The sequence below is a fragment of the Lotus japonicus genome, chromosome 1 (assembly GCF_012489685.1).
Source record: "Lotus japonicus ecotype B-129 chromosome 1, LjGifu_v1.2".
In the NCBI taxonomy this organism is placed as follows: Eukaryota; Viridiplantae; Streptophyta; class Magnoliopsida; order Fabales; family Fabaceae; genus Lotus; species Lotus japonicus.
In genome coordinates this window covers 96724718-96738845 of record NC_080041.1, presented here as the reverse complement: position 1 = coordinate 96738845, position 14128 = coordinate 96724718, and the positions used below count along the sequence as shown (strand labels likewise).

At 34.7% G+C, this 14128-nt stretch overlaps 2 protein-coding genes across 2 annotated transcripts; one reads left to right on the top strand and one right to left on the bottom strand.

The window, feature by feature from the left end:
• Positions 1-3971: 3971 nt before the first annotated feature.
• LOC130713582 (65-kDa microtubule-associated protein 4-like) lies at positions 3972-9509 on the top strand. Its single transcript, XM_057563359.1, has 14 exons — positions 3972-3976; positions 4197-4450; positions 4691-4776; positions 4881-5078; positions 5164-5409; positions 5627-5836; positions 5929-6084; positions 6160-6319; positions 6650-6801; positions 6892-6979; positions 7667-7740; positions 7920-7994; positions 8100-8367; positions 8640-9509. Exons 1-14 carry the CDS (start codon positions 3972-3974, stop codon positions 9092-9094), a joined length of 2427 nt encoding a protein of 808 aa, XP_057419342.1. The 3' UTR covers positions 9095-9509.
• Positions 9510-11997: 2488 nt separating this feature from the next.
• LOC130713572 (uncharacterized) lies at positions 11998-12885 on the bottom strand. The gene has a single exon (XM_057563348.1). It carries the CDS (start codon positions 12883-12885, stop codon positions 11998-12000), a length of 888 nt encoding a protein of 295 aa, XP_057419331.1.
• Between the last annotated feature and the right edge of the window lie 1243 nt (positions 12886-14128).

The window sequence follows — 14128 nt, the reverse complement described above, 5'->3', positions numbered from 1 at the left end:
GTCACACAAGACGGGACAATCATAGGACACACCTCCTGATCGCCACTTAGCATCTCGCAAGATGGGACAATGATAGGACACACCTCCTCATCGCCACTTGACTCAAGCCCTATATGCCAAGTCAGACAATAACAAAGCCCACCCAAGGACCAATCCAAAGTAACCACATGTTCCATCCACTAGGAAGCAGTAACGACAGAAACCAGTAAACGGCCGAAGCCTCTCAGAAAACATTTTCCAAATTCAGCATAATAATCATAATCATCTGCCAATCAATATAAACATCTTCATCTCAAACACAGGCAGTGCGATAAAAGCATGCAAGACTCAAAGACGCTCTAAAACCGAGTTACCCTTACCTTCGTGAGTAGAAGTTGGGCATGGAAATTGCGAACCTAGAACAAAGAAAACACAATCATCAACACAAGCTTCACTAGGAGCAACACGATCTACTAATACTAATCGAAATCGTAAAGAAAGCCTCTAAAGCTTCAGAGTTCCTATTTAGGCACAAATTGACAACGGAGACTTCGTTCGCTAAAACGAGCATAACTCGAGCTACAGAACTCAGAATGACACGAAACCGGCGCCAAAATTTCGACAATTGAAAGAGCTACGCAATGGCTCAAGTCATAGAGACCCAAAAATTATTTTTGGACACGGTACCCAAGCAATTAGGTTTCGGCCACTATGGAAAATAGGGTTTTCGAACTTTTTCTTCGATCTAAATCAATTCACAAGGTAGTTTTAGGGTAAAACTAAGGCAAAGAAATTGTCGGAACAATTTTCGGACAATCGGGTCGAAATACGACTATCCAGGGGCATTTTGGTCCAAAATAAAGGCTCAAAACTTCAAAGTTATCAGTTCGGAAAACAAATTTGACAGCAACGATCCTCATGATATCCGTGACAACAAATCCTAAAGGCACGAAGTCAGATTAAGTCTTTTCGACAATAAAGTTTCGAAATGTGAGACAAAAAGAGTTTTGAGTCAATTTTTCAGATCCTGGACAACTGAATCGCAATCAGAGTTTACTGACAGAGGTTTTAGACTCAGGGGAACATAAGGAACATAACCCAAGCGAGAAATCAGAGAAATCGGACAATTTTAGAAGAAGCTCAAAACTTAGAGCACAGAAACGACTTCAGAAACTCAGCAGAAACAGAAATCAGAGGCAGGATTCATGATAGTTACCTCGATACCTAGAAGTAGGGACGAACTGCACGAAGATTGGTCAAGTTTTCGCGGAAATCTCCTCTTCTCCCTTGCTCCCTAGAACTCGCGGCCTTGGAGGAAAGAAAATGGCAAGATTTTGCTTTTTCGCCTATTTATAGGCGGGCGAAATCGCGGAAAAAAGAAAATTTCGCGATTCCGATTTTTGCAGCACGATCACCAAGAAATTCTAAGAGAGATTCTGGCGTCAGAATTCCAGAACTCAAAACAAATATCTAGGATTTGGGAAAAACGATATCGAAAAACTCAAAAGCGGTGTCGGTTAATCTGCCCCGAAAAACTACTTTTTGCTGTGATGCTCAAACGACAAAACTTCCAACTGAAGAAAGATTGGAAATGTCAAAACAAATCTGGCAACGCGGACGGAAACTTCGTTAGAAGTCCCGAATAGAAAAAGTCTTCATCCATCGCTCGAATCTAGGGTTTCGAAGCAAGGAAATTAGCGTCGTCGGACTTCCGAAAAGTGAATACTATCGTGCGTACAGTCCAGAGTTCCGAAATGAAACGCTGGTCGAAGGAAAAATAAAGAAAAACTTTAAATTTTCCAAGGATTCGAAATCTCACTTAAAACGTTGCTCTAAAGCGAAATTAGCCTATTCTGGACACGCTTGCCATAAGGCGGGTGTGCAGACGACTCGCTCTAATTCCTAAAATGACTACGCAACATTCCTCAAGCAATTCCTGAACTTTCTTCTTCATTAATCTTTCTCAAATATCAAACTCCTGTCACGCTTACACTGATTCTACGCGTGAGTCGGAAATTAGCTTGTTCTGAAAATCCAGGTCTTACATTGAGGAACACCATCGTGCTAGGGACACCGCCGGAGACAACAAGAATAGCGTCGTACCACCACCACTCCTTCATCCTACTTCTCGATCTAGCCCAGCGCTGCTGTTGCTATGGAAGGAGGGATCTTGGCTCGTCGTCATCGCCGTCACACTCTTAATCCCCATCGTGCCTGGTTCTTGCTCTCTCCCTCTCGATCCCTTCGTCCTCGTCTCGATCTGGGTTCGCAAGTGGTGAGGATATCTCGATCTGAGTTCGTTTGGTTTCGATCTGGCTTGATCTGGGTTCATTTGGTTCGTTTCGTGTTCGCTTGGTCTCGATCTTGCTCGATCTGGCTTGATCTGGGTTCGGGTACGACTGGGTCTTGTTCCATATGCTTTCTTCATCTTAACATGTTTACATTGCTGTTGCTGGTGGTAATTTATTGCAAGCACGGTGGTGGTGGTGGTGATTTCTTGCTGGACTCGTTTACATTCCAGCTTGCAGAGGTCATATGCTGATCATGTTTCAATTTTTTCTCTTCAATCCGTTTAGATTGTAGAGGGTATATGTGATTGTTTAATGGCTTAATTGCAACTTTGGTCCCCGACGTTTACCAATACCACGATTTTGGTCCCCCACCTAATTTAATTACATGGATGGTCCCCGACGTTGTAGGCCGTGTGCAACGTTAGTCCTACCGTTTATTTCTTAATGGAGGAGGCTTACGTGGACGTCCAATTGGAGAGAGAAAGGAGGTATGAGGAGAGAGGGAAGCACGTGAGTATCACGTGACCCTTATCTGAACCCATTATACTCAAACCCCTGACCTCCCTAGAACGAAGAAGGTAACACGATTTACTTTATAACATAGGTCTAACGTTGCACACGACCTACAACGTCAGGGACCATTCATATAATTAAATTAGGTGGGGGACCAAAATCGTGGCATTGGTAAACGTCGGGGACTAAAGTTGCAATTAAGCCTTGTTTAATTTAGTGATTGTTTAATAGTTTATTTGATTGGAGCCCGATCCTTCCTCTGTAAATTGTAGGGTTATTTGATTTTAATGTTTGGGTTGATGTTGTGCGCAAATTGGGTGATGTTGCTGGGTTGTTATGTTCTTGTCAGTGTTTCTCGGTAATTTATGTTCTTGGTTATGATGGGGCTGAGGAAGATGATTTATTTCCTGGGTTCAAGTTTAGTTGAAGATGCATATATTTTGGGTTGGATTTTTTGTTAATGATATGAGTTTTTTGGGGTACAATTAATGATATGAGTTTGGAAAAGAAAATAAAAAGGAATAATAATTAATTAGGTTTTTAATTTTTTTTTCTGATTAAATAAGAGTAAAATACACTCACCCCTCTCAAGGTTTGCAAGAATGACACTCCACCCCATTTTTTTTTTAAAATCTACACTCCACCCCATTTTTTATAAAGGCAAAATTTAGTGACGAAAACAAATTCGTCACTAATAAAAAATAATTACTAATTAGTGAAAATTTAAATAAATTTAATGCATATACACTATCATACATTAATTTATAAAAATAATTTTACTGAATTAAATTTATAAAACTCATATCATTAATAAAAAATTATTATTTTTAATTTTTTTATTAAAAAAAAATTATAAAAGCCACGTGTAATTGATGACTAGGACAAAATTGAGGTCTGACAGCATTTGACCTTAATTGAATTAAAAAAAATTTCTTAGGGATCCAATTTGATGCGAAAATTTTTCAGGCCCTGGAATTGATTCCCTTTACAATTTCAGGGGTCTTCTGATGTATTAAGCCTAGATTATATTAACATTTTAATTCAATTTAATTTAATTGATAAAATATATAAAAGGGTTGTCTAAATGATCAATGAGAAAGTCTCAATTAAATAACTCATCATCTAATCACATTGAAGATAAGTAGATTATAATTTCTATATTTTATTAATAAAAAATCTTATTGGTCAATGAGGTTGTGGGTTAGTAACCCACATGAGTCATTTAGACAAATCATTATATTAACTTTAATTTTAGAAATGGAACATAAAATGATTTTTATGAACTTCACCATTAATTGAAATCATCGAAGTATCGAACCATAAATAAAAAAAAACTAACGTAAAATAAGAAAATCAATGCATTTTCTTTATTTGAAATTGAAATTGAAATGTTTGACCACAAATAAATACCAGACTTCATCACTGTCCGCAAATATCACGCTCGCTAATTGGCCACGTCATCAATCCTCATGAATTGGTGCTTACGTGTCAATACCTGATTCGATCCCGAAACCCGAGAAAACGGCTCCTCCCGTTCCGTTTATTCCCTCCCAAAACCGATTTCGATTCTCACACTCACTCCCTTTGCTCTCAAAAACCCTTCTTCTTCTTCTTCTTCTTCAAAAATCACTCGCATTTCGTTTTTCTTCGCGTAAAAGCTGAATCAGGTGTGTTTTCTCTATCATTTTTCTCGATTCTACTCTGTTCGGTTGATATAATGTACTAAGAAAACAAAAAAAATGACCCAATTTCGTTTGAAATGTTTTGAACCCTAGAAATCAAGTTGGATTTGAGCATTTTCAAATTGATTGAAAAGTATTGATGTTTTCAGTGTTTGATTGTATTTAAGTGGTTTTATGTTTCCCATTTTCTTATCATGATGTTGCCTTTTTGTTTTCTATTTTCAGCCTACTTGTTTGCTATGTTCCGCAATCGTAGCAGTCAGTTTGGTGATCAAGAAACAAAGTGTAATTTGTTACTCAACGAACTTCAGGTTTGAAGAATCTCTTTTTGCTTATCTTCTTTTATAGGACCAATTGAAGGACTAACGTTGGTTATTTTCTTCGTTTTTATTGATCGCTTTTTGTTGAATGTAAGGTAATATGGGATGAACTTGGGGAGACTGATTCTCAGAGGGATGCTATGTTGCTCGAAATAGAACACAAGTGCCTGGACTTGTATGGAAAAATTGTGGATGAAGCGAAACAGTATAGAGCGAAACTTCAGAAAGAAATTGCTGATTATGAAGTAGAAATTGCCGGCATCTGCGCTGCAATGGGTGAACAGCCACTTCATGTAAGTAATTGATTTTAGGGTTTAGCCATTTTCTTGGTCACAGTGAGATTTTACAATTGACAAGTTTATGTTGGTGCGTCCTCAGTTTGAGACTAAGTCTTGTGAAAGCTTGAAGAAAAGACGCGAAGCTGTTATTTCACAACTTGAGGAGATGCGCAAGTTGAAAACCGAAAGGATGAAACAATTTTTTGAAGTTTTAAATCAGTTGCAGAAGATTTCTAGTGAGCTCTATGGCAGTGTGGGGGTTAATGCATATATAGATGAGAACAACTTGTCTTTGAAAAAACTACAAGAATTACACAGGCAGTTACTTCAACTTCAAAATGAAAAGGTGATTGCTGTCTTTACTCCTGTATAATATGTGTTATATTTGTTCCTAGAAGTTTTCATAGACAAACAGATAGTATTCAGAAATGCTGCAATTTAGTGTTACCTATTGCTAATGCTTGATTTAAGTTGAGAAAGAGCCTTTTTTTCCCTTCCAAACATTTTCTTACTCCAAGAATATTTATAAATGTTAATCTCAGATTTCTTTTAAATTGCTGCAGACCAGTCGACTGAAGCAGATATCTGACCTTTTGGACACTCTTAGTTCATTGTGCTCAGTCCTTGGCATGGATGTGAAAGAATTATTTTTTGAGATTTGTCCCACTATGGCTAATTCCACTGGTACACAAGATGTTAGTGATCATACCATAAAGAAATTGACTTCTAAAGTTCAAACTTTGAGAGAGGTTAAAATACAGAGAATGCAGAAGGTTAGTATCAGTATATCACTGCTCTTATACTTCATCTTGTGAAAAAACAGTTCTATTTGAGGTAGCCTTCCTCACTTCTCATGCTGTATCAGCTTCAAACCCTTGCAACTGCACTGTTAGAGATGTGGAATTTGATGGATACACCACTTGAGGAACAGCAGAAATTTCACAACGTGACCAGTAAAATTGCTGCTTTGGAGTCTGAATTTACTGAGCCTAACATGCTCTCAATTGATAACGTCATCTACGTGAGTTTTATCACCTAGTTTATGTAGATTGCACTATCTATTATGTAATTAAGGAAATGGGTTTTTTCCTTGCAGGTTGAGACTGAAGTGGGAAGGCTTGAACAACTTAAATCAACCAAAATCAAAGAACTTTTACTGAGAAGGAAGTTGGAATTAGAGGAAATCTGCAGAAGTACACATCTCACTACACAAACAGTTTTTCCACACGAACATTCAATTGAACTTTTAGAATCTGGTAAGGTTTTTTATTTGAATATTAAAGTTACTTACATCATTCTTCATTTATTGTACTATGATTTCTTAGTTCGTGCAATCATACTTATAAACCCTTAAGGATATATGTTAAGTATCCACAAAATTAGTCTGGTGATGAATAGTCATGAACAGAAGAACAAATATATGGCTATTAATTAAGTTTCTTCCCTTTTCTCATCTGCTAGTATAGTATTGCTGCAAATCTTTTGTTTTGTAAGTATTTACCCGTTTGTTATTGTTATCAAAATGTGCCACAGTCCTCATTATTTGTCCTCTTACCCTATCATCCATATTTCAAACCACCATGCAGAATCTGTCAACCATGAAAATCTGTTAGAGAAAATTGAGCACCAAATTGCAAAGACAAAAGAAGAAGCTCTTAGCAGGAAAGAAATCCTTGAAAAGGTTGAGAAGTGGTTGGCTGCTAGTCAAGAAGAAAGCTGGCTGGAGGAGTACAACAGGGTGGGGCACTATTGTGATTGACAATAATCGATATTTCCTTTCTTTTATTTTCTCTTGCTTCATTTTTTTCAGTTACTGTGGTTTTTATAGGATGATAATCGTTACAATGCTGGAAGAGGTGCACATCTTGCTTTGAAACGTGCTGAGAAGGCCCGGGTTTTATTAAGCAAAATTCCAGGTGAGTAACCCTCTGCACATGATAAGGAGTTCTTCTTCGAATAAGTTCCTATCATATTGCAGTGGCTTCTGCAATTAGGTTCTACTTTTTCACAAATAAATAGAATTTGGATTAAATGTAGATACATGAAAGTCGTGTTGATGCAAGCTTATTAATTGTACTCGGGTAGATTATATAATTTTAATTGCATTATTCTTCTGAGTATTGGTTTAGTGATTTAGCAGAGGAGTTTGATGCATCAGGATGAGTTTACTTTAGGCTAAATTGTTTTTGGTCCCTTTAGTTTAAGGAGGTGTGATTTTGGGTTATGTAATTTCAAAATCTCAAATTAATTCACTCTGCTTTCAAAATTGAACAAATGTGATCCTCAATTTGTCATCCAATAACTAATAGAAAATGTTTACATAGATCACAATTTTTGACATGGTAGGTGACAGAGTCTTTGCTTGCCATCCACATGAAAAATTGTCATCCACCTTAGCTTTTTATGTTACTTATTGGATGGTAGTTTAATGCCAGGACCATATTTATTCAAATTTGAAAGTAAGGTACTTGATTGGAGCAATGGCAACTATAGGGACCAAAATCAAGCATGTGTAAAATTACAGGGTTATGAAGTGTAGGAACTTTGGGCTTTATCCTCATTTCATTTCCCCTTTTGTTTCAATTTGTATGTTAATGTGACAGGGATGGTTGAGGCCATAATTGTAAAAGTTAAAGCATGGGAGAAAGAAAGAGGACTTGAGTTTTTGTATGAAGGAGTAAGTATATTTTACCAAAATCATTTATGCATCTTTTTATGAATTAGCAAAAATTTGCTGTGGTAGACTTCTTTTGGAAAATTGTATATATGTATAGCATTTAGCATGTAAATTAATTATCTTTCAGTGGATACACTTCATACCTTTTCTTACAATTTTGTTTTCGTGGATGTTTTCAGACTCGGCTCCTTTCCATGCTTGAAGATTACAGCACCTTAAGGCAGGAGAAAGAAAATGAGAAACAAAGACAGAGGGTATGTAGTATTGTAATAAAATATGTAGTTGATGGCACTGAATTTTCTTCCTTTGTTTCTACTCATTAGTTATGATCTATAACTCAAATTTTTTGTGTTACATAGGATCAAAAGAAAATTAAGGGACAACTTATGGCAGAGCATGAAACACTTTACGGCTCAAAACCCAGCCCAACTAAAAGTGTGAAAAAGGCTTCTAGATGTTCAACAATAGGAGTTCCAAGTAGCAGAAAGTTTTCTGTTGGTGGAGCATTGCTTCAGGATTCAAGACAAGGTTCTCTTTTTCAGCAGTCTAATAAAAAGGGTAACATGTCCAGTCAGAAAGGCTCTATCTTTCACAACAAGAATGTTTACCATTCAACTCAATCCTCAGGTATTTAAATTTTTCCTCTAAGAATCCTGTGTGTCCGTTGATATTTTTGGGAGAGAAATGCGACAAACACTAATTTTAACACCCTCATTCTAACACTGTGTTTTATTGGTTAAAATTTATGTATTTTAGTGGTATCCATATATTTAGAGGATCCGACATAATTTAAACTAATAAAAGAGTGTTAGTAAGAGTTCTTCAAAATGATTTGTGATAGCTCATAGCACTCTTTTTTGAGAAGTTCAAATGCTCATTTTCAATGGCAACTGATGCAGGAAAGGGCACATCTAAAGTTTTTGGTCATTCAATGCACAAGACTACACGCAATGTAGAGAAGGAACTTGAATTTCAGTCACCATTGACTAGGAAGCCACTCTCTCCTGTTTCTCCCATTGTCTTGTCTAAAGCCAACATATCCAATTCTCAAGAAGACCATAGAAAAATACAGAATGTAGCAACACAAGCAATAAAGCAAACAGGTCAAGTGCAAATAGGAACTCCACCTTCAAAGCCATTTATTGCTGGCGATGAAGAAAACAAGACCCCAAAGAATATGGGACTTCCAGTTCCAACCACCCCTCCAACTGTCTCTATGTTCACTGCCACAACACCAGACACTGTTAGTGTATACTCTGGTTCTCTGTCTGCTGCAAAAAGTGCTCAACTATTTGAGTATTCTTTTGAGGAGGTGAGAGCTGGCTTTATCTTACCTCAGACCTGTGCTCAATGATTCACAGTTTGGAGTGAAAGTTCAAGCAATACAAGATAGCTTGTTGGCTGACATATTCTCTATTCTGCAATAACAAAATTGCTTTTTCTTTTGTGGAATACTGGTTTGGTGCTTCACTAAGCACATGTTAGTTTTGGTTGAAACTTTGTTTAGCGTTAAATCATACATGTTACTATGATGCATATTAACATGTTTTTTTTTTATAAATCCAAATTAATAGGGTTGTTTTCTTTGGGCCATGGATTATTTTTTTGACCTTTTGGATGATGGATTGAGAGCTTGTTTGTTTTTCTCCTTTTTTCTAAACCGAAAAAAAAAAAACAATTTCTATTATGATGATTGGAAAACAAACAAGTTCTTAGTTGAGCTATTCTTATTTTATTTTTATTCTTTCAGTTTTTCCTATCCTATCTCTTTTCTACTTCTACCACTGTTCTTGTTTCAAAGTTTATTATATAATTTGATTTGGATTGGGACAGTGTTGGTTGATTTCAGTAGTATACTAGCAAACTAAGTCAGTCCTCAATTAAATTCTACCAAACTAAGACCTACCATGTTTGACCACCACCATAGTATGGGTTTGTTTTCTCCCTTGTACCTATGGCATATTATTATTTTTCTCACATATACGAACAGCACAGAAGACAGATCAAAAATATTTTAATATGGATTGGTGAGTGACTCAGGTGACCCAATCTCATTGTTTTGTTAACATGATCATAACTTTGGATTTTCTGTCGTGTAAAGTGGTTTCTCATCTTCAGGATTGTCGGCTGACTGTGTTTAAAAATGGCATATCATTATGTCCCAAAAATAATGTAATCAATGATATATTTTTTTGGTCGAATAATCAATGATACACAACTTGAAAGAAAAAAAGTTCTCGAACAGAAATAAATAGCAGGGAGAGAAATAAATAAATGAATAGATGGTGGGGATTAAACTTTAAAGTTTAATTTGTTTGTGAGATTGTGTGTGGAGCCATTATAATCATGTTGGCTTTTGACTTAACAGAGCATGTGCTGCAAATTGCAATGACTTGAGAGTGAGAGGAGAGATAAAGGAACCAGATCTGAGGGTGTTTGGCTAAATGCCAAAGCAACCTAGGACAAATGTAACTACTTGTTGCTGAATCAAAAGTCCTACACGGTCTCGTGGGTGTCCTACACGTGTCACAAGGACCACGACATGGAGTTTTGTCTTGGAGCTTAGTTGAAGGTCCACTGCACAAACATACTTTGTTGAATTTGAACTCATTTCTATTTAAACAATAGCAAAAGGTTCAATTTCTACTGATAAATCTTATCTTGAATGATTATGTTTGAAATGGATTTTGAAGCAAAAAGGTTGCATACTCAATTATAAAGATAAACATTGAAAAAGGCTGTTTCTTAAGATTTTTTTTTTTGAAACTCTTAAGATATTATTATATTAAGCTTACTCATTATTTTTAATAACGGAGGTAAATTGTTGGATATAGAAAAATGAAATACAGCTATGTTAATAAACCTTCTACGGAATATTTTCTAACCCAAAATAACTCCAGATTATAAATATATGAATATATTATTAGTATATATTCTTGTTAAAAATTAGCAAGTATGTTTTGATTTATAATGAGTTTTGACTTTTCCAATTATTTAGAAGGTATCATTAAAACTAAAATTTTAAAATCAATTGGAGGCTATGTTTGATATGTTTAGCTTATAAGCTAGCTGAAAGCTGAAAAGCTAGCTGAAAGCTTATAAGCTAGCTGATAGCTGAAAGTTGATAAGCTAGCTGAAAGCTGAAAAACTACGTGATTGAAACAAAAGTGTTTGGTAAAACTAGCTGTTAAACAAGCTGAAATTGTAAAAGGACATAAAAAGACATACTTGTATAATTATTTTTATATTTAACATTACTTTATTTTCACATTAATATCTATATAATATGATATTAATATTAAAATTATTATCACTTTAAATATTTTTATTAACTCAAGTTATTTATCATCTTAAAAATATAATATTAATTTTTACTTATTTTTATTAATATAATATTTTTAATACTTATGGTGCCCAGCGGTGTGGCGGGAACTGCATACGTAAATGTGAGGGGAAAATATGTTTAGTGTTTTTATAAATATATAAGGGTAATGGTGGAATTTTAATAAAATAATAAGGATAAAAATGAGAATAAATTTAATAAGCTATAAGCTTTAAGCTATAAGCTACCTGAGATAGCTGAGATAGCTTATAGCTTAAAACTTTAAGCTACTGAAATAAACTCATTCACCAAACACTTTTGAAGAATTTTTAAGCTAGTCAAATAAGCTATAAGCTAGCTGAAATGACATGTCATAAAACTCTTATCTTTTCCGATGTAAAAAAGAATCAAAACTCTTGTTAAGACAAGAGAGAGGGGGTTTGTAAGGAGAGTTGGAAAGTGTTCATGAAAAGATAAAAAAAAAATAACGAGACTAGATTAGCCGTCAGACGTTGTACAAAATAAAAGAGCTAGAGTTCCATATTAATCTAACAAATTATGTTTGTGCTTCTACTTCAATTGCTACAAATCCACTTAAATTTGTTTGTCTATATTCAAATTAGAAGCTCTTACTCTCAACGAAACTTGGTCCTTCGTTGAGCTCCCTCCAGGAAAACTTCCAATTGGATGTAAATGTGTTTACAAAATCAAATATAAGGTTGATGGTTCTTTTAAACGTCATAAGGCGCGTTTAGTTGAAAAGGGCTTCACACAACACAAACCAAATGAGACAATTATTTTAAAACCTTATTTTTAGTTGCCAAGCTTACTACGGTCCGTTCTCTTCTTGCTTTGGCAACATCTCAGGGGCGGATCCAGACCTTGAATATCAGTGAGGCTAAACATAAAAGCAATCATAGACTAAAAGAAAAATATTATAGATAAAACCATGAGAGAAAGTTTCTCATGGAAATAGAATAGTTTACATTATAGTCCAAGAGTTTACAATGAAAATCGTCTACCATTATTTGAAAATGTGCTAAAATAACATCATTGTCAATTGTTCCAAGAACATCTCTTTCTATAAAAGTTACAAGACGATCATTTAACCATTGATCACCCATTTTGTTAAATAACTGACTCTTCACAAACTTCATGGCTGAAAACACACGTTCCACACTTGCAGTAGCTACCGGCAAGACTAAAGCCAACTTCAGAAGCTTATAAACTATATCAAATGTGTTGCACCTTTTTGTTTCCACAAGTTTTGCACAAAGATCTGAAAGTCCTTTTAACTTTGCAAATTTTGGATCACTTCGAACATTTCTAACATAATTCTGAAGCTGATGTCGCACTACCACTTCCGGCACATCAACAAAATCATTTGGATAAAGTTCAACCATCCTCAATAATTTTTTCACATCAAAAGCTTCAAAAGATGATGAGGGATTCAAGCATGAAACACATTGTAAAAGTTCAGTATTCTCTTCATCAAACCTAGCATTGAGCTCATGCAACTGCAAATCTAAAACACTAAATAAACAATCATGCTTATAATGATGCAAATTAGAAACACTAGAAGTGATAGCATGTCGTCTAGGTTTCTTCCCTTGCACAAACGGTGCATCCAAATCAGGCACATCAATATCATGCTTATTGCAAATTTTCATAACCTTAGATATAAGTTCTTCCCATCCATCATTCCTCATTTCTTGCAATTCTTCTTTGGTGGCTTGGACAAGTGATAAAGCATTCAAAAGATCTTGATCACGCTTTTGTAGTGCTTCACTTAAATCATTTGTAAATCCTAAAATCTCAACCATCATGTATAACATGAAAATAAAATCAAAGGATTGAAGCACTTCTAGCAATGTGAGACTGAGAACAGAGAAGAAGCGTGCGTGTTTGAGAACTGGTGATAGAAAACAAATAATTTTTCTTTTTTTTTAACCATATAAATTTTTTTTAAAAAAAAACAATAAAAACCGGTGTGGCCAATGCCACACCTGGCCCCTTAGTGGGTCCGCCCATGCAACATCTAAAGGGTGATTTTGCATTAACTTATTTTCCTTAGTTCTTTACTTATTTTCTCTCTTCATTTAGTCATTTTAGCCTTTATTTTAATTTTTATGCTTTATAATTTAGTCGTTTCAGTTATTTATTGTTTTGTCCCATTACATTACTACATTCAACTACCTCGTCTAACAACCATTAAGAGGTTTTGCAAGTGTGCTAAGAATTTGCATTAATAAACAAAGTCTCTTCCTCGAGTATCCGTTTATTTTATAAATTAGTTTCTTAGTCAATTCAAATAACAATCTTGAGACCTAAATTTTATTTAAACAACCAGGTGAAATAAGGAATCTTAATTTTCTTTGTGGGTTGGACATGAAAATGAGGGGAGAATGAAGGATATGAGTGGTTCCCACAAATGAGAGTTTTCTCTCAACCTTTCATGAATAATTAAGTGTGAGGGAAGAAATTATGAAATTACAATAGTACCCTTAGTTGTAGGATACATTTTATGATTCAAGTTATTTATAATAAATATTAAAAATAAAATATGCTCAACAAAATATAAAAATAATAATTTGGTAGATGAGAAAAATAAGGTATAAATTATTTATAAATGGCTATAAAAAAAGGTTAAATAGTATTTACATATATTATACATATTTTTATTATTCTCACTCATACTTTCATTCTCTATTCTTTTTTTCTTAATCCAAGCAGATCATTTTCCTTTTTATATTATTTACTCTTATATTTTTTCCTTTCATTTTCACTTCTTCATCCAAAAAGAGCAATAACAAAAATGTGTTATATTTTCATTTAAATTTTTTTATCACTCAAAATATTACTTTTCTTTCCCTAAAACAAACAATGATATGACATTTCCACTCTCATTATATGTGATGTGTAGTGGTGTAACGCAAATCATAGGCAAATGAATCATTATATTCTGACTTTGAATTGGTCTGTTAACCTGACATTCTTGAAAGTCATTTGTTGTGATCGTAGATGTGAGTTGTTTTTAGAGCTTTCAGTATTTAGAATCCATCGTTA